This window comes from Nomascus leucogenys, chromosome 8 (genome assembly GCF_006542625.1).
Source record: "Nomascus leucogenys isolate Asia chromosome 8, Asia_NLE_v1, whole genome shotgun sequence".
Lineage (NCBI taxonomy): Eukaryota > Metazoa > Chordata > Mammalia > Primates > Hylobatidae > Nomascus > Nomascus leucogenys.
This window is the reverse complement of record NC_044388.1, coordinates 12,530,868-12,556,974: the sequence shown is the minus strand read 5'-3', so window position 1 is coordinate 12,556,974 and position 26,107 is coordinate 12,530,868. Positions and strand designations below refer to the sequence as shown.

General features: G+C 39.6%; 1 protein-coding gene across 5 annotated transcripts in view; it reads left to right on the top strand.

The window, feature by feature from the left end:
* Positions 1–26,107, top strand: part of ARMC8 (armadillo repeat containing 8) — a 117,173-nt gene that overhangs the window by 68,654 nt on the left and 22,412 nt on the right. For all 5 annotated transcript variants that reach the window (XM_030816767.1, XM_030816768.1, XM_030816771.1 and 2 more), the window contains 6 exons: positions 10,758–10,840; positions 11,148–11,229; positions 15,988–16,074; positions 18,886–18,978; positions 21,813–21,962; positions 23,283–23,378. In XM_030816767.1, the coding sequence (XP_030672627.1) occupies positions 10,758–10,840; positions 11,148–11,229; positions 15,988–16,074; positions 18,886–18,978; positions 21,813–21,962; positions 23,283–23,378 (591 nt within the window). The remainder of the gene's footprint in view (positions 1–10,757; positions 10,841–11,147; positions 11,230–15,987; positions 16,075–18,885; positions 18,979–21,812; positions 21,963–23,282; positions 23,379–26,107) is intronic.

Sequence of the window (26,107 nt, the reverse complement as noted above, 5' to 3'; positions counted from 1 at the left end):
GAATGATTTTGGCATGTGACAGCCCCTAGAAAAATTAGATTAAAACTATGGCTTTGGGTTATGATTGGAAATCTTACTGGGTTCTGTGTATTGGTTAACAAGGTTGTCTGAATAAGATTTTTCACTATGCTTGAGAGAAAAAAAAATCTAGTTCACTTATTAAGCAAATATCTATTAAGCCTTTGCTAAATATAAAGTGTTAGGTGGTATGGGGCATAAATCATATAACTCAGTTACTTAAGTCAACAGAATCTGTTTGGGAAACCATATACAACAGAAATATAACTACTACCATTTGTTGAGCACTCACTATGTGCTGGACCCTGTGCTAAGCATCAGCACATTCTCTCCCTTAATCGTCATACCACCCTGTGTGATAGTTTTTGCAGATCAGGAAATCAGCAGTTTGACCAAGGCCCCCCAGCTAGTAAGTAGTAGTCTCTGTCTTATCCCAATCTCTCTGACTCCAAAGCCTATGTTTTTAACTATTACATCACTTTACACATGCTAAGTTAAATACCATTATAGATCCAAATTATGGCATAGAATGGCAAGAAATTTTACAGAAGAGTATATGATTAGCCTAGAAAAGAAAATACTACAAACTGAGAGAACTTGGTATATAGCTTAATAGTTTGTCCTAGCTGTTTACAAAGCATTAGATTCTGAAAACGTCATTTCTATCACATAGCTTTTGGTACTAAGTGGGTAATGAGATGCTTTAATCCATCTGTCCATTCATCATGTAACATTGATGATGTACTTCCTGTATGCTCAGAATGAAGCAGAAGACTGGCATGTACTTTGTGAATGCTTACAGTTTGATGTAGTTAGGGAGATGAGACACTAAATTGCTATGTAGTAATTCCAGAGCCTCGTGTATAAAAAGTCTGTCCACACTGAAAGCCATTTTTGCCATGAACAGTGCACTCAGATATGATTAAGATATGACTGTAATTGAAATAACCTATTATGAATGAGTCTGGAAAAGTCCCTCTCTTATAAAGAAGTTTATTTGGAAGATTTCTCACCTTCTAAAATGCTAAAATCATTTCTTCTGAAGTTTTGACCCATAGAAAATGAGGGACCTCCATATCTGTGTTCCTTCTGCATTAATTTTAAATGTTTTTCTAAGGACACTAAATATGATTTTGTTTTATTCTACAGAGGAAGTATCCAGAATTATGTATCAAGGTACTATTTTAGCATTTTATTCTGTAGACAGCTTCTTTATGGGAATAGAATTAAACTTCAGGCAACATTTTGAAATCCTTGAATCTGTTAATAGGTTACTTCTTTGTCAGTGGTTGTCACTGGAATGTAAGCTATGTAAAAGCAGTACCCGGCATATTGTAGGTGTTATACTTTATCTATTGAGTAATTTTTGTATGTCTGGACCTGAAAATTTAGCCAACTAACCTGTAGGTTAATAAAAACTGTGAGGGTGCATGACTGTGTATATAGAGGAATGGGGCTGAACAGGCATTGTGCTGTGCAATTCCTGGGCAGTGAATCGTTCATGTGCCCAGGATGGCAAACAGGAGGAGACAGATGGAAGTCTCAGTTACTTACATCATAATTTATAATGGTTTTATTTATGCGTTAAAAGAGTGTAATTCAGTGGCTGTTTAGGCTGTATTCTGCCATTAAGCTAATGATTAAACTTTATGAAATTGAACTCTTAAATATTTTTTGATAGAAGTATTGCTCTGTTTTTCTGCAGTATAAGTATTTCTGATGCATTATGTTTATACCTTTGGTTTTGGGGAAAGGAAAAGTCGACTCGAGAAAACTCCCACTTTTCCACAAAGTGTAGAGAAGTTTAGAACTTTCTTCTAATGTTTCTTCTGAACATGTAACATAAACGACTTTCCCAGCTAGTAAGAAAATAAAAAGATGTAAATGACCTCAGGTATAAATGACAAAATATCATAAGGCTTAAAAGCAAAAATGAAATATAGAAACTTAAGAATGGGCCCACAATATGTACCCCTCTTCTTTATCTTCTACCCCTAAAGTGAAGTGATACAGCTCCAGCTCCCAGGCAGGCAGGCAGGCAGGCAGACCTACAGGAGAGGATAGATGCTGATTTAATTCAGTACCTTCAAGAGAAAGGATCAAAAAGAGGCCCTACAGACCATTTCTTAGACGGTGGGCTTTTTAGGTCTCCAGCTGAGAGAAGATAGACTATTTCCTCCCACCCCATGCCTCCCAAACATTGTTCTTTTTTTTTTTTGAGACGGAGTCTGGCTCTGTTGCCCAGGCTGGAGTGCAGTGGCGCGATCTTGGCTCACTGCAAGCTCCACCTCCTGGGTTCAGGCCATTCTCCTGCCTCAGCCTCCCGAGTAGCTGGGACTACAGGTGCCTGCAGCCACACCTGGCTAATTTTTTGTATTTTTAGTAGAGACGGGGTTTCACTGTGTTAGTCAGGACAGTCTCGATCTCCTGACCTCGTGATCCGCCCACCTTGGCCTCCCAAAGTGCTGGGATTACAGGCGTGAGCCACTGCGCCCGGCCAACATTTTTCTGTTGACTCAAGATCATGGAGTTAGAAGAATTTGGTATGAATGTGGGAGTGGATAACAATGAAAGAGTGAGAGGAGGGAAGAAATACTTTGTCAAGTGTTTACTGAGACCCCAGAATATAATATATTCATCAGTGATCTGTTCTAAGAGAAGCTGAACATCTTTTTCTCATTTAGAAAAAAATAAAGGCCGGGAGCGGTGGCTCACACCTATAATCCCAGCACTTTGGGAGGTCGAGGTGGATAGATCCCTTGAGGTCAGGAGCTCAAGACCAGCCTGGCCAACATGGTGAAACCCCATCTCTACTAAAAATACAAAAATTAGCTGGGCGTGGTGGCATGCGCCTATAATCTCAGCAACTCAGGAGGCTGAGGTGGGAGAATCACTCGAACCCGGGAGGCGGAGGTTGCAGTGAGCCTAGATTTCGCCTGGGCGACAGAGTGAGACTCCATCTCAAAAAAAAAAAAAAGAAAAGAAACAAAACAAAACTGCCTTTTACTTTAAAATTCTTTGCTAGAGGAAAATGTCCGAACATCTTACATTGGAGCAGTGGCACAGATATTACATAACAGGCTATGGACGGGAAACTCTACAGTTTTTATTCACAACAGATGAATGGAACTTGTGGCTAAGGACAGTAGAATGTTAATTCCATTTGGTTACTATCTGCTAAAGCTAGGTCCTGGTTCTAAAATGGAGGTCAGATGAGTTGAAATGTCAGTGGAACTCTGTGGTTTCTTCCCGGTTTTTCTTGGCTTATCTTTTCACTGGCTGGTATCCTCTCTGACCTTTGCCATTTGTACCCCCAACCAAAGCTGAATCGTTGATTTGTCATTTTCTCTCTGGGAGGTCCTGTAAAGTATATCTTTTTCTCCTCCTTTTTTTTTTTTTTTTTTTTTTTTTGAGATGGAGTCTCACTCTTTTGCCCAGGCCAGAGTGCAGTGGTGCGATCTCAGCTCACTGCAAGCTCCACCTCCCGGGTTCACGCCATTCTCCTGCCTCAGCCTCCCGAGTAGCTGGGACTATAAGCGCCCGCCACGGCGCCCTGCTCATTTTTTGTCTTGTTAGTAGAGACGGGGTTTCACCGTGTTAGCCAGGATGGTCTAGATCTCCCGACCTCGTGATCCGCCCGCCTCGGCCTCCCAAAGTGCTGGGATTACAGGCATGAGCCACCGCGCCCGGCCTTTTTTTCTTTCTTGTTCAGTTTATTAATGATACCCCTTCTTGCCAAGTATAGTATATTAATCTTTATTGGCCCAAGATATCAATATGTAGTCTGTGGTTTCCACAGCAATGATAATTTTTTATAGTTCTTTTCCTCTTTCCCTGTTTTCAAAGTCAGATCTCAATTTAGTTAAGGCTAAGTGAAAAATCCCATCCTTACAGCATAGTGAATAGAAAGGACCTCATACTGGAAGTAAGAAAACCTGGAGAATGGGGAAGGGTGCTCTGGCTGCTCTGCTGCAGTTTGCCTGAAGAACCTGGACCAGTGACTTCATCTTTCTGAACTTGAGACCTCAGATAAGACTATTTCTAAGACCTCTTCAGATATTAACATTATTCAGCCTAATGAATGAACAGGCACAAATGTGTTTAGTTCTGTCAGACAGTTATGTCCACTGCATTAAGAGAATGCAGTAAGAGAATTGGTTTTCCAGTTGAACTGATTTAGGAGCGAGCACTGCAACTGCCCTTACTTGATTCGTGGAAGACCATGTACTGTTGGAGATTTTGGATTTGGGTTTTTTGGTCTTTGGTTTGTTTTTGTTTTGCTTTACTTTGTTTTAATAAAGGAGAAATTGTATGAGGATATACTCAGGAATAATACACATTAGGTGCTCAAGCATTTCCATGATGTATATGGCATCATGTCTTTAAGTATCCTGTGGTCATCTTATAAAATCACATGGTCACTTCCTAAAACCTAGTGAAAGATTGGTTTTCCATTTGGGGGAATGGATCTCTCCCCTGACTCTTGCTGGTTCTACCCAGTCTATCCAGATAAGCTGGTTGTACATGCCTATTTCATTCTAGTATCTGCCTTCTTACCTCACGGCCCTTCTCTTTCCTCCCTAGTCTCTACCCCATTTCCAAAACTAGTGTCTTGATGGTGCTGACATGAGATCTTGGGTTTATAGTGCTCATTTCCTAAAAAAAAAAAAAAAAAAAATGTAAGTGAGGAACTCTAGACCTTAAATAAATGGTCCTGCTAGGAAAGACTCAAGTGCGTGTCCTGGGACTTGTCTTTATTGACATTTAGGAGACTAAAGCATTGCCATCCACACCCAGCAGGTCCAGTCTCTGTTATACATCCTTTTTCCTTGCCAGACCTTCTCTCTCTCTCTGACCTCCTTGTGCTGCACCCTGCTTGGCTGCTTAATCCCTCCTGCTTTAACTAGAGTCTGGATTTGATACCTTATCCACTTAGATCTTAAATGGTTGTGGCTTGTGATTTTCAGAGTTTAATTCCAGGTCCTTATTCTTTCTGGCCAGTTCTGTCTTGTTATTACTCATAATCCATTAAAACTTTCTCTGGAAACTTTCACAAAAGCCTATTTGGAATTAAGTTGTATTTGCCTGGCTATTATGCACATTCACATAAGTGATTGATGTTAAGAGAGAGCCCACTTTGCCACCCACTGCCTTGACACCCCCCCCCAACCCACCCACTTTGAATTGTCCGAGAAGTTTGCTGACACCACTAAGAATCTGCCTGGTTTCAGTTTCCACATATTTTGCTTGACCTGGTTTCAACACAGTTGAAGCTAAAGTCCAAGCTAAAGTTTTTCTAGTATCTGAAGAATGTTTCATCCTGGATAAAGCTGGAATAATAGTTTGTCTTGTTTTTTCGAAGACCATATCTCTGACTCTTATAATTCATGTGCTCAGAGGAAAAGATGGCTTATGTCCTGGCCACAACTAAATTTTGGATCTACTAAAGCTCATGGAGGGCTGGGAAGTTCCCTTGTAGCCAAAGGCCCATTTTCAAGTTGTTGGAGTTCCTGTGTATACCATAAACCACCACCTTAGTATTATCTGGATTCTGCATTTTCCCTATGATTCTCTGGACTGAGTGCCCCTCTTTCCCACTGGTCATAAAAGTCTTGTCCTGATTACAGGGGCCTCAGATCCTGTTCTAATAGATCCTTATCCACTCCTGCAAGAGCACCAATGCAATAGACAGTTTTGCAAAAGCATGTCATAAAATCTAAAGACACCAGCAGGGAGGTATACAATACCTGGTCCATTGACCTAAAACGGTCAGTTGAGGATGCAACATTTTTTGTGTTACTTAATTCTGCAGTTTATAGCCCAGGCCCCTAGAAAAGCCTAGAAAGAAAGATGGCCTCCTCCACTCTGAGAATTCAATCTACTACAAGTACCCCTTCTGGCTGGGCACAGTGTCTGTGTAACAGAGGGCACTGTCTCTTTTTCTTTTTTAGCAGATCCAACCAGCTATGCCACAGGGCATATTTGCTGAGCTATGGCCGAGGAGTCTCCAACAAGAACCATGAGGGAGAACAACTTTCAGCTTTACTTGGCATTGCTTTTACATCCTGGAAGGACCTAAGATGCCTTTGCAGGGTGCTAGGACTTGGCACCCTCCATCATATCAAGGCTGTGGAGCACGGTACTGGGGTCGTTAAAAGGCACCATGGAGGACATGTTTTATTGCTCTTGGCTTTCCAATCCCATGTTTGAAAAGCTGTCTGGTGCACTGTTAAACCTTCATATGGGTCAGAGGGCTGTGGCAGCAGCAACTACCAGCTCCTTCCCTGCTGACCTGAAAATTTTTTCTCTGGACTGGATTCCAAACCTTTTCCTGTCTTGTGATCACATTTTTGTCCTCATTTTTGTCAGTGTATTCACTATAATGCCCTTTGTATCCATACACAGATGGTCTCCATGCCCTCAAGCTTGGAAAACCTTGGTTAGATCATGTTGTCCATACCCTTTTGGAATTCAAAGTTTACATTCTAATTTTGTATTGTTTTTCACTCTCACTCCAAGACTGATATCTTGATGGAGAAGGTGGACCAGAGATTCAAGCATGCTTTCTAGAACCCTAGCAGGGTTACTGAATTCTCTCCATTACAAGTTCAGGTACAGATTCAGGCCTTCTGTTACAGACATTCTGATAGACTATGATCTAAGAAGGGTCAGCTTGTGCCTGAGGGGAAGACACCTCCAGATAGTTTTATGTCCTGACTTGGAAAGCGTTTACCAGCCACCTTATGGCTATACTCTGTCTCCAAAGTATCAGGGACCATACACCCCTAGAAACTTTAAAAGAAAGCACAAAGCTACAATCTTAATGTTACAGTGATTGAGCCCTAATGTTTTTCCACTGTCCTAGATCTTAAAATTCCTGTTCTTGAGAAAGGATGTCTTCCTACCTTCCCTTTGTAGATACTTGTTTCATTGTGTGGCCCCATGATCCCTGTCATCCCCAAGGTGTTCTTTCTACCATGAAATCAAGCACCATAGCACTGAAACACTTAATTGTGCTTGCTTATTCAATACTGTGAGTTTGGTAGGAGCCAGGGCTTTCTCTTCCTCACTATTTTGTTTTTGAGTTTCAAAACCATGCCTGTCACTCTCTGGGCACTCAGATATTTGCTGAATACATAATTATAGAAATGCAAGTAGGAGTTGTGCCATTTGCCTTTCCTTGCCTTCTCCTTTAGCACTCTAAGTAGACCTGAACCATTCTCCAGCCTCTCCTCACCCGCCTTCTTCCCATGTTCCTTCTAAACAACATGGTAGTTTTGTCCAGACTGACTAACATGATCCTTATGCACCTGCTGATTACAAAAGATTGGAGATAAAATAACCATTACTGTATCTCCTCATGTAGTGAAGGCCCAGAGAGGTAAATTGCCCAAGATTATACAGCAAATCCACTCCGTAACATTCCATTTCCCCTGCTTCACCCACTAGGCTGGCTACCTACTCATTTTATTTCTGATCATCACCCTATTCCCTTTCCACAGGTTCTTTCATATCAGCCTTCCAAACTTTGGGAAGAGGCTACAGTCTGGACTTTAGCCCATACTAAGCTTGTAGAATTTTCTGTCACATCTCTTGTGTGGGATTAGGCTTTTTCTTGATGCTAAGCAACTTCAGGAATTTGTGACCTATGGCTATACTGAGATATACTTTATTAAATGCCTACGATTGCTACATCATTCCGGTTCTTTGGTAGATTTACATCTTTGGTTGAATGTAGCCAGGAAACCTTATCTAGAAACCTCTTTCAAGTCTTGGCCACACCCAGGGCAAGCATCTGGAGCCAATGCTAATAGTATTTCTCAGTTCTTTCTGGAGAGTAACCGTGTGTTCAGCCTATCCGTACTTCTACCACCACCACATTCTCTGATGATGTGACTATATCCAGTACAGGCAGTTGTTTCTCCCAAGTTATCATTTCTCATTCTTAAGTAAAAATAATTTCCCAAGCCAGAAGGATCTTTCAGGCATAAGCATCTAGTCCTCCCCTGCCTGAAACTTTTGCCCTAGGCTTTTGTTTCCTTCCCATACTGAAGGTACTGATTTGGCCTTGTCTGTGTCAAGAACAGTGACTAGTGCATGATTGAAGTAACCCAGCCAGTCTTTGATGGTTGCTGTAGCACAGAAGGTTAGGTAATTTGGAAAACACACTACTATGACCCCCAAGGAAATAGTAATAAGGTCCCAACTAGTTTAATGGAATGCGAAAGGAATGAATATAAGGTGTAGTGCTAAGTAAATTGTTTTGGTTTTGTGTGGTAAGGGAGGAAGAATTGGGGTCAAAATTAGCACAAATGTAGGGCCTGGGTGGCTGGGAGAATGTTAAAATACCGTTAGCTAAAACAGAAAGACACAGAGAACAAGCAGGTTTAGCCAAGGCTAGGGGTTGGGAGGACAAATTCAGTATGAGACGTAATAGATCGGAAGTTCCACTGAACATCCATGTCATATTTATTAGGCAATCAGAAGTATGGAGCTAGAGGTCAGGAAAGAACTCTAGGACAGAACTTTAGAAAATTTCCCATACTGAGTTGGTTTTGAAGTCACAGTATCGTTATATATAAGAGGTGGCGATGGACAGAGCCTTTATTGGATATATGCCCATTTAAAGATGGAAAGTGGGGAGAGGACTAGCTTCAAGAGGTTAAAATTTGGACACTTAAACGTCTTTTAAACAGGATTGAAAATGAGAGGTAGGGCAGAGTAAAGATGTGAGAACGTTATGGAAAGGTAGTTTTTGGATCAAGGTAAACAGGCTTTGAGCTTGAAGTACCCAACCTTGACAAGAGTAAAGAAAACAGCAAAAGCATGGAGACCTTTCATCAGAAATGGGAAGTTGCAATGTGTATCCCCAAAATAAAACAAGGTCCCTACGAAGATGAGGTGGCCACAGAGTGGCTGTGACCATGAGGGAGGCAGGAAGAATTTGAAGTAAGAGGTAGCTACCATAAGGAATATGGGCATCTCCAGGGGGTTACAAGGCTGGTCACCAGCAGTGAGGGTGCCACTGAGGTAGGATAGCTTACATGGAAAGAACAGCCATGTTTGGTGGTTTTTCTAGAGCAACATCAGCAGTTGGTATCCGGAGCAGGAGTAATGAGTGGTGGGAGGACAGTGAAAAAGGGAAACTGTCTTCTAAGTGGAGTGTCTGAGCAGGACATCCATGCCAGGGGGAAAAGGTATAAGAGAGTCACAAAGAGTAGGTAGACTGAGAAAGGGAGGAGTTTAGGGGCTAGAGGTGACAATGAGGACAGAGTGGTTGTGCATATCAGTAAGAATGGAATTAGGTTTGGTCTAGGGCGAGGAGTAGATCAATATGTAAATGTTTTGGAAACTAAAACACCAGATAAAAATTACCATTCCTAACCTACATCTAAAATGTGGTTCCCTGTTCTTAATAGATGATATTTTCCGTTATTGTTGTTAATTTCAACAATATTTTCTTCTCTTCCTGTTTGGCTGAAACATTCTGAGGTTTCCCACTCTCTCATGTTCTAAGGTCAGCCTTCTCAATCCTCTCATTTTAGTCCAGGTCAGTGATCTTCAACCTTGGCTGTGTACTGGACTCTCCTGAGGAGATTAAAAAAAAAAAAAAATTTAGGTGCCTAGCCCTGACCCTGGAGAATCTAATTTAATTGGTCTGCTGTATGGCCTGGACATAGGATTAAAAAAAAAAAATTTCCCCAGGTAATTATTCTGCAAGGCCAACCAAGGTTAAGATCTATTGGTCTAGGTATTCTCCTAGGTGAGAGTAACGACTCCCATTAATGAGTTGCCCATAATGGGAACTACCTGGTGAGTACAAGAGGACTACTTTAACCAGGGCTGTATTACAAGTGTGGCTGAGCATATGGACTCTGGAGTCACATGCCTGGGTACATGTCTCAGCTCTGTGATTACAGGAAAGCTCTGTATTATCCAGAATAATGTCTACAGAAGAGTGAGGGTTAAATTGGGTAATACAACATGCTTAGCACCATGCTTGGCACATAGAAGAACTCAACAGATGTGTTTGTTAATATTTGTGTTGTGATGTCCTGAGTACTTTATTCTAATATGAAAAGACTGTTTTTCAATAGGCCCACACAAGTCAAATTCAGTTTCCTTCACACACTATTTATTTTGTATCTAGACATTGTTTGATGAAGCAAAATTGCAGGTTATCTTATTTTTAAGTTGAAACAATAGAGCTTCATGATTATAGTGATTATATGTAGCAGCACTTAGTGCTATAGTGAAAGATGGCAAGGGTTACTTTTCTAAAAGTTTCAGTCGGTTGGTAAGAAAGTAGCCACAGGGTGGCTCTGTCAGAAGCCCAGATTTCATTTCATGAGGGCTGAGCATGGACTGTGATTTCTTTAGAACCTCACTCTGGAAGGAACCTGCCCAATGAGAGTTCATTTATTTCTTTTCCTTTTTCTCAAGATTGTTTACGTAACACCTCTGCAGTACTTATACCATTTAATTTTTGTTTTAAGTGTCTTTAAAAATAAACAACCTGCCCCTTACGCCTGTCATTCAGCCTGGCAGGTCCTTAGTGGGCTAGACCTACCTCTCTGATGAACTGCCTGCCCCCACCGCAAGATGATTGTTCGAGAGGTAAAAACTCTTGCCAAAAACAACGTTAAACTTTTAATGGATGTTAACATACTTGCATTTACAAGCAGTGAAGCTTGTCACCTTCATGTTGTTATTTATGCAGCATTAACCTTTTTCTCCAGATCATTGAGACTGAAAATATGATGGACCGAATTGTGACTGGCTTGTCTGAGTCTAGTGTCAAGGTGCGGTTAGCTGCCGTCAGGTATGAGCTTTAAATGGTCTGAATAAAAACCTTTTGCCATGTATTTAACCTGTTTCCTTTCTGGTCCTTCACTGAGTATACGCAGACTACAAATATTCCTCAAAAGTCTGCTCAGGTGAATTCATAGTGTATAACATTGTCTAACAGAGAGCCTGGCCTCCAAACCCCATGAAGTGGTCTGATGTAGTCCACTTAACAGTGTAGATATGCTTGAAGTGTACATTAGTCATTGTAAAATGCCAGCCAGTTTGTTTGAAAAGTAAACGTTTTGGTTTCTTCTGAAGCTAATTTTGATTATTCTTTGTAGATGTTTGCACAGTTTATCCAGATCTGTGCAGCAGCTTCGAACCAGTTTCCAGGATCATGCTGTGTGGAAACCTTTAATGAAGGTAAGAAGAAAGGGTCAGCCAGTAACAGCCATACTCACAGACCCTAGAGTGAGCTGAGCTAGCTAACACTACTCCCTGGTCTAGGAGTGTGTCTGATTTTTGTGTAGAGCATTTTGAACACTTGTCTCCTCAAATCTGATATTCTAAGCATCTGCAAATGCTTCATGTGTGAGGGGGAACTATAGGCCTGATTTTCTTTCTTTCTTTCTTTCTTTCTTTCTTTCTTTCTTTCTTTCTTTCTTTCTTTCTTTTTTTTTTTTTTTGAGATGTAGTCTAGCTCTGTCACCCAGGCTGGAGTGCAGTGGCACTATCTTGGCTCACTGCAACCTCCACCTCCCCGGTTCAAGCGATTCTCCTGCCTCGACCTCTCGAGTAGCTAGGACTACAGGTGCGCACCACTACGCCTGGCTAATTTTTGTATTTTTAGTAGAGACAGGGTTTCACCATATTGGTCAGGCTGGTCTTGAACTCCTGACCACGTGATCTGCCCTCCTCGGCCTCCCAAAGTGCTGGGATTACAGGCATGAGCCACTGTGCCCAGCCAGGTCTGATTTTCTTTTATTTACTGAGCTTTAGTTACTCATCTGATCTCCCTATTTGTTTAATATTACACCTTAACCTTATATTCAGAATTATCCTTGTAATTTTTGGTTCTGAAAAGCAAAGGAATCTGCCATTTACAGAGATAATGTGTTGTTCTTAGTCTCGGCAATCCCTGGATTTTTTTTTTTTTTTTAAATAGACACAGGGTCTCACTGTGTCACACAGGCTAGAGTGCAGTGGCTCAATATGGCTCACTGCAGCCTTGTGCCCCCCGGCCCAAGTGATTCTTCCACCTTGGCCTCCCAAGTAACTGGGACTACAGGCATGTGCCACTATGCCTGGCTAATTTTTTTGATTTTTTTGAGACAAGGTCTCGCTAAGTTGCCCAGGCTGGTTTTGAACTCCTGAGCTCAAGTGATCCTGCCTTGGCCTCCCAAAGTGTTGGCTAGGATTACAGGTATAAGCCACCATGCCTGGTCCCTGGATATTTTTTAACATAACATTTTTGGTGTTAGGTCTTCTCTTCAGGCCCCTTTTATCCCCGCAAAAAAAGGTTCAGGGCAAATGAATCTGAATCAAGACTTAGAGCATGCATCAAGTGGCTGCTAATAATGTTATCCCCCGATACATTGGTCTTTGGTCTATCATTTTTTTTTCTTAAGTGATCATATACCTTGCATTTAGTCAACTTAATTTTTTAGAGTTTTTTTTTTGTTTTTGCATACCTGCTGTGTACTAAGCAAAGCCTTCAAGTACAGTGAGCTACCAAAAACATTTTATCACAGATCTCTTACTCTTGGCTTAAAGCTTTAGGTTTACGGGGCAGGGCATCAATGTGGCAGAAATAGGCAAGAGACCATTCAGGCAGGAAGAATATAAAGTGGGCTTTGAAAGCAAGAGGAAAACAGGAGGATTTTCTGGGGAGCAGAATAGCATGAGGAGAAACATTATATATGGTATGTGTAGGGAACAGCAAGTATACCTTTATGACTCTAATGGAGCAGTGGGATATAATGAGACATACCAGTGGACAGGTAAGGACGAAGTGGAAGAGTTAGACCAATGCCAGTGGCCTTGGGAATTGACATGCTGAGTGGTTCTTCCATTGAGGAGGTTCATCTAATGACAGAGTATATGATTTATGTGTTGAGGTCCTGGAATAAAGCAGTAGGAGTGGCTTAGGAAAGACCATATGAACCCTGGAGCTACTTCAGTGGGAGGAATGATAGATTGAGTGTATGATTCACTACTCAGGAGCTGTCAGGGGAACACCAAGACTTTTCTAGTCTAAACAAGTGTCACAATATGGTCTTATGAGGCCTATCTGAACAGTATGTTTCTTTAACAACTTAGTGGGCCTGTCTAAGCAGTGTGTAACATTGAACTTGACCAATTTTCATCCATTGGCACATCTTCCTGAGATTCACTCTTTTTCACACTATTAGACATATGTCATCTCTTCTGAATACTCCTCATTCTCTGATATTCTTTTGCTTCCTGAACCTCATTAAGAGCCCCAAATCTCAGAATGGTTATTTACCTACACTCTACTCTCCAGCTACAGTATCAGTGCCTTTCTACACTTGGAACACACTTGCTTATGGAGTGTGCCAGCTCCCACCAGCAAAAGTTTATTTCAGGTCCACCATCCCTTATCCAAAACTGTTGGGGCCAGATTTGACATTTCTGGATATTTTAAGGCTCTCCTCAGTTAAGTGGTGTTTTCTTTTACTATTCCTACTCTTTATTATTCTTAAATTGCGCCTTTTTCATAGCAGCTTGATCTTGATTTATTGATTATCCATTCAGGAATTTTTAAGTGCTCTTCTGCTTCCCCAAATAATTCCCTTTTCATCCAGAGCCATTTTCCCTGCTCGCTAAGCTCAGTAGCCATCTATCATACAAATCAGAAATGGAGTAACATGGTTTCTCTTTAGTTCTTTCTGTGAAAAGGTCTAATGAGCATTCTAGAAGGGTTTCATGTACTTGGGTACATGTGGATATAATTACTCTCAAACTACAATTTTGCTGTATGTTTAAACTATAGTATTAAAAGCTTGGAGGTAAACAAATGATTTACTTCCAATACTTTTTGGTCTCTAGTCGAGAGGCTGTTTGCATAACTATTGATTTTTCCCATTTGCTTTTCCATGTTTTTAACAGTTGGTTAACAAACTGCAAGAAGGTAGACATTTGGTTTTAATTTAAAAAATTATTTGTGACTATTTTTTGTTCCTATTTTGGTGAAATTGTTTGGTGAGTGTTAGATGTCAACTTCTGAATTTCACATGCCATACCTTACACTGTGCCAGGTAAGTGGTTTTTAAGTTTATAGGACCTCTTCTGCTTTAGTTTATCATTAGATGTTATCTAATTTTAATGTTATCTAATAAAACTTGATAAAAACATTAATTTCTATAAACAGTAACATTTAAAAAATGAATTATGTCAACCAAAGCAACTTTTTAAAGACTTGATAGGCATTGACTTATTTCAATCAGTGTTTCTAAGTAGTATAGTTTTGGAAAATGATTATTTCTCTTAATCTAAAAACAATTACCGAGCACCCATTTTGTGCAGTGCCACTGGGTTGCTACAGGCTAGTATAAATTAGACCATAGATACATAGATTATTTCTTCAGGAAGCTTAACTCTATTAATAGAAGGGGAGATTGGCATAACTGCACAAAGAATTTGAATAGGTTGATGGTCATGAGGATCCTAAGAGACGTCACAAACCATGGCAATGGGACCCCAGAGGAGGATAGAATGACTTCTGACTGAAAGGGCTGGGATGACTTTAAAGCTTGGATAGGGGTGTACCTGAGAGATACGGGAAGGGCAAGGAAAGGAAAGGAAAGGGTGAATAGGGCCTTAGGGAAGTTGTGACAGACACAGAGCACAGCATGCCTAGTATATGAGATTTGATTTGATCTTTATCAATGAACAGTCCATAGGAGAGTTAAAACACAGTATCTTAGGAGAGCTGCTTCTACTTTATAATTCACGCTTATTCTTAACTTGAGAACTTCTGACTTTGTTTAGCCAAGAAAAGCAGATAATATATTTAACTGTCTGAAATTTTTTGTGATTACCCATTTCTGGTTTGTATAATTGGAGCTCCTAATACTCCTTTTGGGATCCTAAGCCTGAGCCTGATCTGATCCCAGATGCAGAGGATTTAGTTGAAGTGATTATTGCATATAAATAGTGGTATTTATGAAGACCTTGTCTCTTAGAATCTAGAAAGAACAGGTTCTAATAATAACTAATAGCAACTAACATTTATCATCATACTGTGTTGCCTTCTAGTTCAGTGAAAGTCCCTGGAAGTTAGTTTACTGTATACCTATTATGTGCCTGATAGCATCAGCAATTATGGTACTAAATTACCATTTTCAAAGCCTTACTTATATAGCCATTACTATGTGCCAGTTACTATTCTAAAACCTTTTTATATATTTATTCTCATCACAATCCTGTGAAGCAGATACCATTTTATGGTTGAGGAATTCATGTACCTATTTAGTTGTTGAGCCCAAATTTGTATCCAAGCAGTCTATGTTTTTCATTTCCCTGCTACGGTGCTTCCCTTATTATTCACTATATCACATTTAATCCTAAATAATTCTGTCAAGGAGGTCTTATTTCCTCAGTTTATAGGTGAAGAAATACAGGCTTAGGCTAGTTAGTGGAAGTGTCCAGTTGGAACTAGGTCTGTGTGATTCCATTCCTGAGAACCAGTCTCCCACACTGTCCTGCCTGTGCAGTAGTAGCTTGCTTGATCCGTCAGTGCTCCTGGTCAAACAAGCCCTTCTAAGGACACATCAGAAAGTCAGGCTGTAGGGCCATTCTGTAGACTCATAAGAGGCTTAACTAATGGAGTAGAATGAGCTCACTTACCCCAGAGCAGTCCCTTGGCCTTCAAGCATTTCACATAGAGTATCTTTGCCTGACATGCCTGTCTCCTCCCTGCAAGAGCCCCAGTGAGGCTGCAGCTTCTCCAAGCAAGACAGATTTGAGGGCCTTAGTCAGTCATAATTATAGCACTGGGAAAAGTTTGACACAATATCAAGTGGATTCTTCCTATCTCTCCAATGTGAAGAATCAGGTTGAAAGATAATTGTTCTTGTTTTTATTTATATTTTATATCTCATTTTATATCTCATCTTCATCATTCCAAATCTTTAATAGTATCCTTTTTTAATTCCATAGGTTTTACAAAATGCACCAGATGAAATCCTAGTGGTAGCATCTTCCATGCTATGTAATCTTCTTCTTGAATTTTCTCCAAGCAAAGAGGTTAGTATTGATTTTCTTTTCCTAGACTTTGCCCAGTCCAGCTAGAGATTACTCAAATACTTTTTATAGTAGTTGACATTGAAATTTATGGGTTGGGTTTAAAAACTACTTCGGAATTGTTTGATTGCATGGGGTGGGGGTGTGCAAATAAATCATTCATTTTAAAATATGGTTATCATTTCCCATTATTCTTTTTATTCTATCTAACATATTCAGCTTATTTAAAAGATAGTACAGCTTAAAGTCAATTTAAACTGCCTGAAACTGTGAATGTAAGAAATAATTTTTCTTACAAATAGTAAACTATCCTCAGGCTATCTTTACTAAAGGATAAATTAAGACTAAACTTTGTAAACCAGGATTATAAGTCATTTCAAGGAGATAACTGCTGTCACTGGAAAATCATCTTTTGATGTTTAATGTTAATGGTAGTTGTTTGGGGAGGGGTTGGATGGGGGTTCCCTTCTGCATTGTATAAAATACTCGAGTATGTATTCTTTTTTTAATAGGAAAAGCTAAAATATACTTTAATGAAGAAGGGGAAAACCTTATAAAGTTAGTTTTATTATGTCATAATACCCCTGATCTGTCCAATCATGAACTCAGGTTTATTGTGCATTTAGTTGTCCCATTTGTGTTGAATTTATTTTCCGCATTATAACACTTGTAGGCGTTGACTATAATTAAGAAAGGTAGTATTAATAAGATGGAGGTTCTGGCCAGGCACAGTGGTTCATGTGTGTAAACCCAGCACTTTGGGAGGCCAAGGCGGGCAGAACACTTGAGGTCAGGAGTTTGAGACCAGTCTGGCCAACATGGTGAAACCCCATCTCTGCTAAAAGTACAAAAATTAGCCGGGGGTGGTGGTGCATGCTTGTAATCCCAGCTACTCGGGAGGCAGAATAATCACTTGAACCCAGGAGGCAGAGGTTGCAGTGAGCTGAGATCGCGCCACTGCACTGCAGCCTGGGCAAAAGAGGGAGACTCCATCTAAAAAACAAAAAAACAAGATGGAGGTTCAGAAATAGTTATTCAACAAGCAGGAATCTTGGAACAAACAGGGCAAGACTGGTAGTTACTCTGATGGAAGAGAAAGGCAAAACAGTACACCAGAGCTTCCATCAGTTCTCTGCCCTGTAGATAGATGGGGTCTTGGCCTGGTGATAATCCAGTCACAGCTTGTGTACCACCGTTAATCATCCTTAACTGCTCTTATATTGCTCCAGATCTACCTTCAGGATATTTAGGGTCTGGTTAGGAAATAGGTAGATGAGCTCAGGCAAAGGATCACTAATACGATTTTTTTATATTGAAAAATTAACTCCCAACCTGGGCAACATAGCAAGACCTTGTCTCTACTAAAAATTAAAAAATCAACCAGGCTTGGCACACACACCTGTAGTTCTAGCTACTCGAGAGGCTGAGGCAGGAGAATTGTTTGAGCCTGGGAATTTGAGGTTGCAATGAGCTATGATCATGCCACTGCACTCCAGGCTGGGCTTCAGAGTGAGACCCTGTCTGAAAAAATTAAAATTAAAAAAAAACAAAAAAAAAAAACAACTAGATTCTAAACCAAAGTGGGGGAGGGAAATGCTATAAGAGCATTTTTTTGTGCCAACTGACAAAATTAGCGTATGGGCTATAGATTTGATTAAAGTATTATTTTAATTTATTATTACCTTTCCTGAATTTGGTAACTATACTGTGGTTATCTAAGATAATATCCTTGTTTTTAGGAAATATACATTGAAATATTAAGCGTAAAAGGGGCATGATGTATGCATCCTACTTTCACATGGTTCAGAAAAGATAGATAATGTGGATTAGGTACACAGTACGAGAGAGATGATAAATTAACAATGGCAAATGTTAAAAACTGGCGGATCTGGGAAAAGAATATCTGAGAGTTCCTTGTATTTTTTGCTACTTTATAAGTTTGAATTTATTTCAAAATAAGTTTTTAAAATATAATTTGGACAGTCGAGAAATGTATACCCCTTTTTCTGGGTATGTAGATCTGAATTGCTTCTGACGTTTCTATAATCCTCTTGACAAGTGACCTTTAAGCATTCATTGGTGATGGTAAATCTTAATCCTCTAAGGTTTGAATATTTTTTAGAAATTACCAAAAATTCATGTTCAGTCAAGTGTCATAAATAAAGTTAAGTAGTTAGACTAAAGCATGGTATTTTAGGTGTAAAATGTGGCATGACTATAAAAGTACAGGACTGTTTTGCTTGTATAATTGATACGTAGTCCTGAAAATATCCTAAAAGATAAATTCTGCAGCATGTTTGGAATAAGACTGACAGCTTAGAAGGAGGATGATTTGGTTGTCTAAGTTACTTTATATTTCTTTCCTTTACCAACCATATTACTTCATAGAGTTTGTAAGCAATGCACAAGATATAAAGCAGAAAGTGACAGAGTCTCAGAGAAAGATGAGAGTGGGGAGCTAGGTAATGGGATCATAAGGGTCTGTGTGAAATGTACAGATAACTAGAATGTCTCCTGAATCCTCCAGGACTACAAGGATAAAAGGAAATGACAGAGTGGTTTTGTTTTGTTTTCTTTTCTTTTCTTTTTTCTTTTTTTTTTTTTTTTGGCTTTTTGGATTTATGAGAAAATAATTGTCTTTGCCCTTCTCAAGGTGATTTTTATGGCTACAGCACTCCCTGCTTTGCAAAAGTTGCCTGGAATTCAGTAAGAGTGGGGAAGAAATCACAGACAAAGTGCCAAGGTATATGCATGTTTAGTTTGCAAACCAGAATTTAAAGCTGTGATTTTTTTTTTTTCCCTGTCCAATGGCAGCCAATTTTGGAATCAGGAGCCGTAGAGCTACTTTGTGGATTAACTCAGAGTGAAAATCCCGCTTTACGAGTGAATGGAATTTGGGCTTTAATGGTACGTTTCACTTTTATATATATCATAACTTACAAAAGGTATACAGCTATTGTCTAAGTTAGAACTATGATGTGTTATTTGAAATGTCTGGAATGTTCTTTTTCAAAAATCTTGCTATTTTGTTCTAGTTTTCTAATGACTAGGACCTTGAAGGCTTAGTATTAAACTAACAGATTTAACTCTAAGCAAGTTATGCCTCAGTTCTCTTATTTATTATTAAGAAAAGTGAACAGATGTTGAAACTTAGCTAATTCTGGGAAAATAAATTTTCCTTATCATGAGCATAGTATATTTTTGTGTAGCGCCACCTACTTTACAAAGCACTTCCATATCTCCTTTGCTCTTCAGAACAACTTTATGATACCAACCAGAGAGTTCTTACCATACTTTATAGATGAAGTAAACTAAGGCACAGAATGATTATGTTTTTTATTGGCAAATAAAAATTATGTGTGTTTATAATGGTACAACATGATGTTTTGAAAGATAAATAGATTGTGGGATGGCTAATTTGAGCTAATTAATGAACATATATATTACCTCACATACTTAACCATTTTTTGCAGAATGATTAACTTGTCGAAGGTAATAAAATTGGTGCATAAATACTTATTAATTTTTTTAACAGTTTCTAGTAAATAATTTATAATATATTCTAAAACTTTATGGGGTTAGAGAACCATTTCTCCTTAAGATTATTAAAATTTTCTTGCAATTGAAAATAGAGTAATCCTAAATTGATTTTTAAAACATATTTATACTATTTACAATTTAATTGCTCTGTACCAGACACTAAGCTGAGCATTTTATATTTATCCCTAATTCTTATTTTAAGATATATTGGTATATATTCACTTTACAAATGGGAAACTAGGACTCAGGGAGGGTAAGTGAATTGTGAAGGTGAAGACCTCACAGCTAATAATGGAAATGGGTTCAGAACCTTTTCCAAGCCTGTATTCTCCCTGTTCCATGCTATATCTGCTGTGTTTTTATACAGACTTTAGGATAGAAATAATTATCTTCTAAGAAAGCAACAAATGTGTAGTTTCACAGATATTTTTCTCCTGAACTTTGTACAGCTTTTAGCACTTCTCTTTCTTGAAACTCCTTCCCAGGACTTACTTTTTTTAAACTCACTTTCTACGTAGCTTCCTTTTCAACCTCTTCTCTGAGAACATTCCCCCAAGTTTCAGTTTCTGGTTTCCAGTTCTCATTACATCAGTTTCAGGGACTTCATCTCATATCATGGTTTCAACTTCCCCTAATAGGTTGCTTTGAAATCTACATATCCAGATGTAACTGTTACCTGTTTCCCAGATCTATCACTTAAATGGCGTATGGGACTTCATTTCAGAATTCTCTGACATGCACAACTTTAATGTTGGAAACTGAACTTATTTCACTCCTCAAATCTGTACGAACTATCTTATTCTCGTCAGTCTCCATATTACCAGCTGCTGTGTTTTCTCTCTGCAAAATATAAAACCTTAGAATCATCTCTGACCTGGGTCTCTTGACACATAGAGAGTATTCTTTTTGCTCTGCCATGCTGCCTCACATTATTATGTAACTTGATGGCTAATGTCTTAGCTCTTTAGTTCCTAGAGGGCAACAACCACATATTATGTCTGTAGTTTACAAGATTTTTTTTTCTTTCTTTTTTTTTTTTTGGATACAGAGTCTTGCTTAGTTGCCCAGGCTGAAGTGTAGTGGCATGATCTCAGCTCACTGCAACCTCTGCCTCCTGGGTTCAAGCGATTCTTGTGCCTCAGCCTCCTGAGTAGCTGGGATTACAGGTGTGTGCCACCACACCTGGCTATACAAGAGATTTTTGTATCAAAAGTTGATTTGTAAGTTGTTATTTGGAATTTACCATGGTTTTTGTTTTCTTCAGACATGTGTAGCTTGGGATTAAGCTGGGCTAACCCATGACACAAATTAGAGAAAAAGGAGCAAAATAGCTACCAGCCACCCGGGATTACTGGTAGCTCAGACACACCTCCTACCCTCTGGAGAGCTTCCTGTGTGATATAGCCCAGCCATGCCAACACCTACCATAGTATTGTGAACACAATAGATGTTTTCATGCCAGTAAAGTTAAGAAAACCCACTGCTTATTTTCTTCCGTGAGTACTTTGAAATCATTCTCAAAAGGCATGGCACAGTATAATCATTAATAGTCATTTCATGTACAGCAGGCAACTTGATAACCATAAAGATATTGTCAAAAGTGTTAAATGAGTTTTGTATTTATTTGAGCAGTCTTAAGACATTCAAATGTCTGTACCTAAAAGTGGTCATATTCCTCATGTAGAAGTATATCTAAGAGTAACAGTTACCTTTCTCTTGACGGACAGAAATATAGTTGATTAACAAGAATCAGGAAAATAGATTGATTTATCCTTAAAGATTTTCTGCAGATTCTGTTTGTGCTTTGAAAATTATCAAAGTTGGCCAAACCTGGTGGCTCACACCTGTAATCTCAGCACTTTGGAAGGCCAAGGCAAGTGGATCACGAGGTCAGGAGTTCAAGACCAGCTTGACCAACATGGTGAAACCCTATCTCTACCAAAGATACAAAAATTAGCCGGGCGTGGTGGCTCACACCTGTACTCCCAGCTACTCAGGAGGCTGAGGCAGGAGAATTGCTTGAACCCGGGAGGCAGAGGTTGCAGTGAGCCAATATCGTGCCACTGCACTCCAGCCTGGGCGACAGAGCAAGATTGTGTCTCAAAAAAATTAAAAAAAGAAAATTACCAGAGTTACTATTAAAATATAATTTAATAAAGTAAATGTAGACATGATTCTTGCAACTTCTTTAATCCTTTCAGAATATGGCATTTCAGGCTGAACAAAAAATAAAAGCAGATATTTTACGAAGCTTGAGTACTGAACAGCTATTCCGGTTATTATCAGATTCAGATTTGAATGTGCTGATGAAGACATTGGGACTTCTTAGAAATCTCCTCTCTACTCGTCCTGTAAGTAAAATCACCCAGGCTTCCAAATTAGCTAGCCCTGCATATGCATTGCAAGACATTGCTTTCTGTCTGTGCTCTCATTAACATCTGCCCATGAGTGTGATTCAAATGCTGCCCCCTTCCAAAGAAACAAGGAGTTGATGTCTAAACCTGTCACCTTCATAGGTGTTCTGGGAGCTGCTTCACCATATCACCCCCTATTCTCCACTCCTACACTGCTTATCCTGTCTCCCTCTAAGCCCTGGAACAGAGGAAAACATGACCAGTGCCTACCTTGATTTGTTACTTTTTTCTTACCTGGTATGCTCTCCAGGATGGATTTTCTCATCTGCCTAAATCACTTATCTCTGGGGCCTCTGCTTCTTTCCCTTTAGAGAATTCTCAGAGCCATTCCATAGGCCATCTCCCTACCCACATTTACGGGATTGACCTCTGAAGATGCCGGTGTAGAAAGCAGTGGATACGTGTCAGAGTAGGAGAGGCTGAGCCTTGCTGGTGGGGTCCCTCTCGATGTTCTCTAATGTTCCCCAAGAAACAATGAAAGTGGCCTTCAGGTAGATGAGGAAATATGGGTGGTTCCCTTCTCTGTGCCCCACAAGTTGTCATTATGCATTTATTCTCCAAGATAGTATTAGGAAATCTACACTGTGTTTTCCATGTCTCTGGCTTCCTCCATTACCCCTGTCCATTTTTTATGCTTCCTTTTTTTTTTTTGAGACAGAGTCTTGCTCTTTACCCCAGGCTGGAGTGCAGTGGCACAGTCTCAGCTCATTGCAACCTCCACTTCCCGGGTTCAAGTGATTCTTCTTTCTCAGTCTCCCCAGTAGCTGGGATTACAGGCATGTACCACCATGCCCAGCTAATTTTTTGTATTTTTAGTAGAGACGGGGTTTTGCCGTGTTGGCCAGGCTGGTCTCGAACTCCTGACCTCAGGTGATTGGCCCACCTTGGCCCCCTAAAGTGCTGGGATTACAGACGTGAGCCCACCGCACCTGGCCTTTGCTTCCTTTTTCTTTAATATATTTGGGTTTGAGGACCCCCAATGATTGTGCTTTCATATTCTGTCAGGTCAACTTTACGTATGTATGTATGTGTAATGTGTATATACGTGTGTGTGTGTGTGTGTGTGTGTATGACATATTTGAAGGCAAACTGCAGCTTCAAAATATAATAAACACTGTTCTTTGGCATCTAGTTCTATATGCTATAGTGTTTTGCATGAAGCAGTTGTGAATCATATTGTTTTAACTTTTAGAAGCCTTCTATTCGTCCTATGATCTTTGTTTCTTTGATAATTATGGATTTCCCATTGTTTTACAGCATATAGATAAAATAATGAGTACTCATGGAAAGCAAATTATGCAAGCCGTCACTCTTATTCTAGAAGGGGAACATAACATTGAGGTCAAAGAGCAGGTACGTTGTTCCTTTTTCTTGGGGAATATTTTATGAATGTGAGCACAAAGGAAGTTCTTAGGAGTCTCCTGAAATATTCAAATCTGCAGAAGACAGAGTGCTGAGATGGGAGATGCTCTAGAGATAGGAAGAAATATCTTCCACCATCCCTTAAACTCTCTTTAAGACTTCTTCTTCCTGAAATAGAGGAAAACATGACCAGCGTCTACAATTTTGCTTTCTGTGTCATGCACTGTGCACACTGTCCCTGTCTCTACAGGAGCAGCCACCTTTCATCATCCTGGAATGAATCCTTTTTCCAGGATCACTATTTCTAGCCCTCTCTGCCGCTATGCTCTCAACTCAAAATTCCTGCAACTCGCTGATAAAATAATTCCTCATCCTGGAGATAGTTTTCATTTCTTTTCTCTTAGGCATATTATTCCTCATCCTGGAGATAGTTTTCATTTCTTTTCTCTTAGGCATCTTATTCCTCACCCCATAACCCTACTTCCATTAAGTTTCAGGAGGGCAAGTTAGGGGTAGGTATTAAAGTACGAAGCTGTGCATTTATCAGGACAGTTGGGAATTATTTTTCTTTACTTTCTGGGATTTATCATGGGAGTTTTAATGTATATATTTTATTTTGCTCTAAAAGCAAAGGTCACCTGCAAACTTAAGATTTTAACACAGGACCAGAGGTACTGGTGATCTTCAATTTTTTGACATAGGTTTTGGCTACATGGTTATGTTCCCTTTCAAAATTCATTAAGCTGGCCGGGCACTGTGGCTCATGCCTGTAATCCCAGCACTTTGGGAGGCCGAGGCAGGCAGATCACGAGGTCAGGAGATCGAGACCATCCTGGCTAACACGGTGAAAACCTATCTCTACTAAAAAAATAAAAAAATTAGCTGGGCAAGGTGGCGGGCGCCTGTAGTCCCAACTACTTGGGAGGCTGAGGCAGGAGAATGGTGTGAACCCAGGAGGCAGAGCTTGCAGTGAGCCGAGATAGCGCCACTGCACTCTGATCTGGGTGAAAGAGCGAGACTCTGTCTCAAAAAAAAAAAAAAATTCGTTAAGATGTAGACATATATGTATGTCTATCTGAAAGAAACTCGCCCAAGGTCATCAGTAGAGAGTTGGACCCAGAGAGTCTAACTTCAGGGGCTGTGCTTCTCATCTTCTGTATTCTTGAGTTAAAGTAATTCAGCCAGCCTTGGAAGAACAGTCCAGGAAGTAAGAGTTATAGGTCTTAGGAGCTGCAATTGAATTTGTGAGCAAAAAGATGGTAGGTTTCATAAAGTGATTTTAAGACAGATATTTTACATGATATCTCTTAAAATTTTTTTAAAAACTGTTTTGATGAAAAAAATTAACACAGAGAAAGTATAATCTCATAAGCATCACTAAAATTAGCTGAAATGAAATCCATTACTGAAACTCAACAATGAAGAAAATACATTGTTCAAAATAAACCATTGTACTTCGAGAGGATAGGAATGAATTTCATCTATAAAGACAACTTACCTGGATAGAATTTCAGTAACTTGAAAAGCGAAGCAAGACAGAAAGGTGAGGCAAGATTTGAATGAGGGCAAAATGAAAGACCAACAACATTGTTTTTGCAGGACACAAAGGAACTTTCTCATACAGATTTTGGAAATGATCTGGAAGTAGGCGAGTATGGGAGGCTAAACAGCTGACTAGCTAGAAGTTTAATGCTTCTCAAAAGCACCTGATAAATTAGTTTTTTGACTGACATACAATTGACATACAATAAGCTGCACATATTTAAAGTATACAGTGTTTCAGTTTTGACACATGCATCCACCTATGAAACTGTCACCACAGATAAGATAGTAAAACATATGTATCACTGCCCTTAAATTGGGAATAAGACAAGTATGTCCATTTGTACCACTCCTGTTCAGCATTGTGCCGGAGAAGGCAAGAAAAAGAAATAAGAGGTATACAGATTGGAAAGGACAGTATGAATGCCTATAATAGAAAATGCCATGGACTCACCAAAAAATCTAGAACTAATAAATGAGTTAAGCAAGGTCACAAGATAGAAAAGTCGGGCCGGGCGCGGTGGCTCACGCTTGTAATCCCAGCACTTTGGGAGGCTGAGGCAGGAGGATCACGAGGTCAGGAGATCGAGACCACGGTGAAACCCCGTCTCTACTAAAAATACAAAAAATTAGCTGGGCGTGGTGGCAGGCACCCGTAGTCCCAGCTACTCGGAGAGGCTGAGGCAGGAGAATGGCGTGAACCTGGGAGGCGGAGCTTGCAGTGAGCCGAGATTGCACCACTGCACTCCAGCCTGGGCGACAGAGCATGACTCCGTCTCAAAAAAAAAAAAAAAGAAAAAAGAAAAGTCAGTTGTATTTTTATATACTAGCAGCGAACAATTGGATATTGAGATATTAAACAGTACTATTTGCAGTAGCTTAGAAAAAAATGAAATTCTATGTATAAATTTCACACGGATCTGTATACTGAAAACAATAAAAACACTGACAATGAAAGAAATCCAAGACCCAAATAAATGGAGAGATATACCATGCTAAAATGTCAGTTCTCCCCAAGTTGATTTATAGATTAAGCACAGTCCCAAGCACAATCGCAGCATGATTGTTTATAAATATTACTATAGATGTAAATATCTAAAATCTGTGCCTTTACATATAGATTTTAAAATCTGTATGAAAAGGCAAAGGAGCTAAAAAGCCAAAACAGTTTGGAAGAA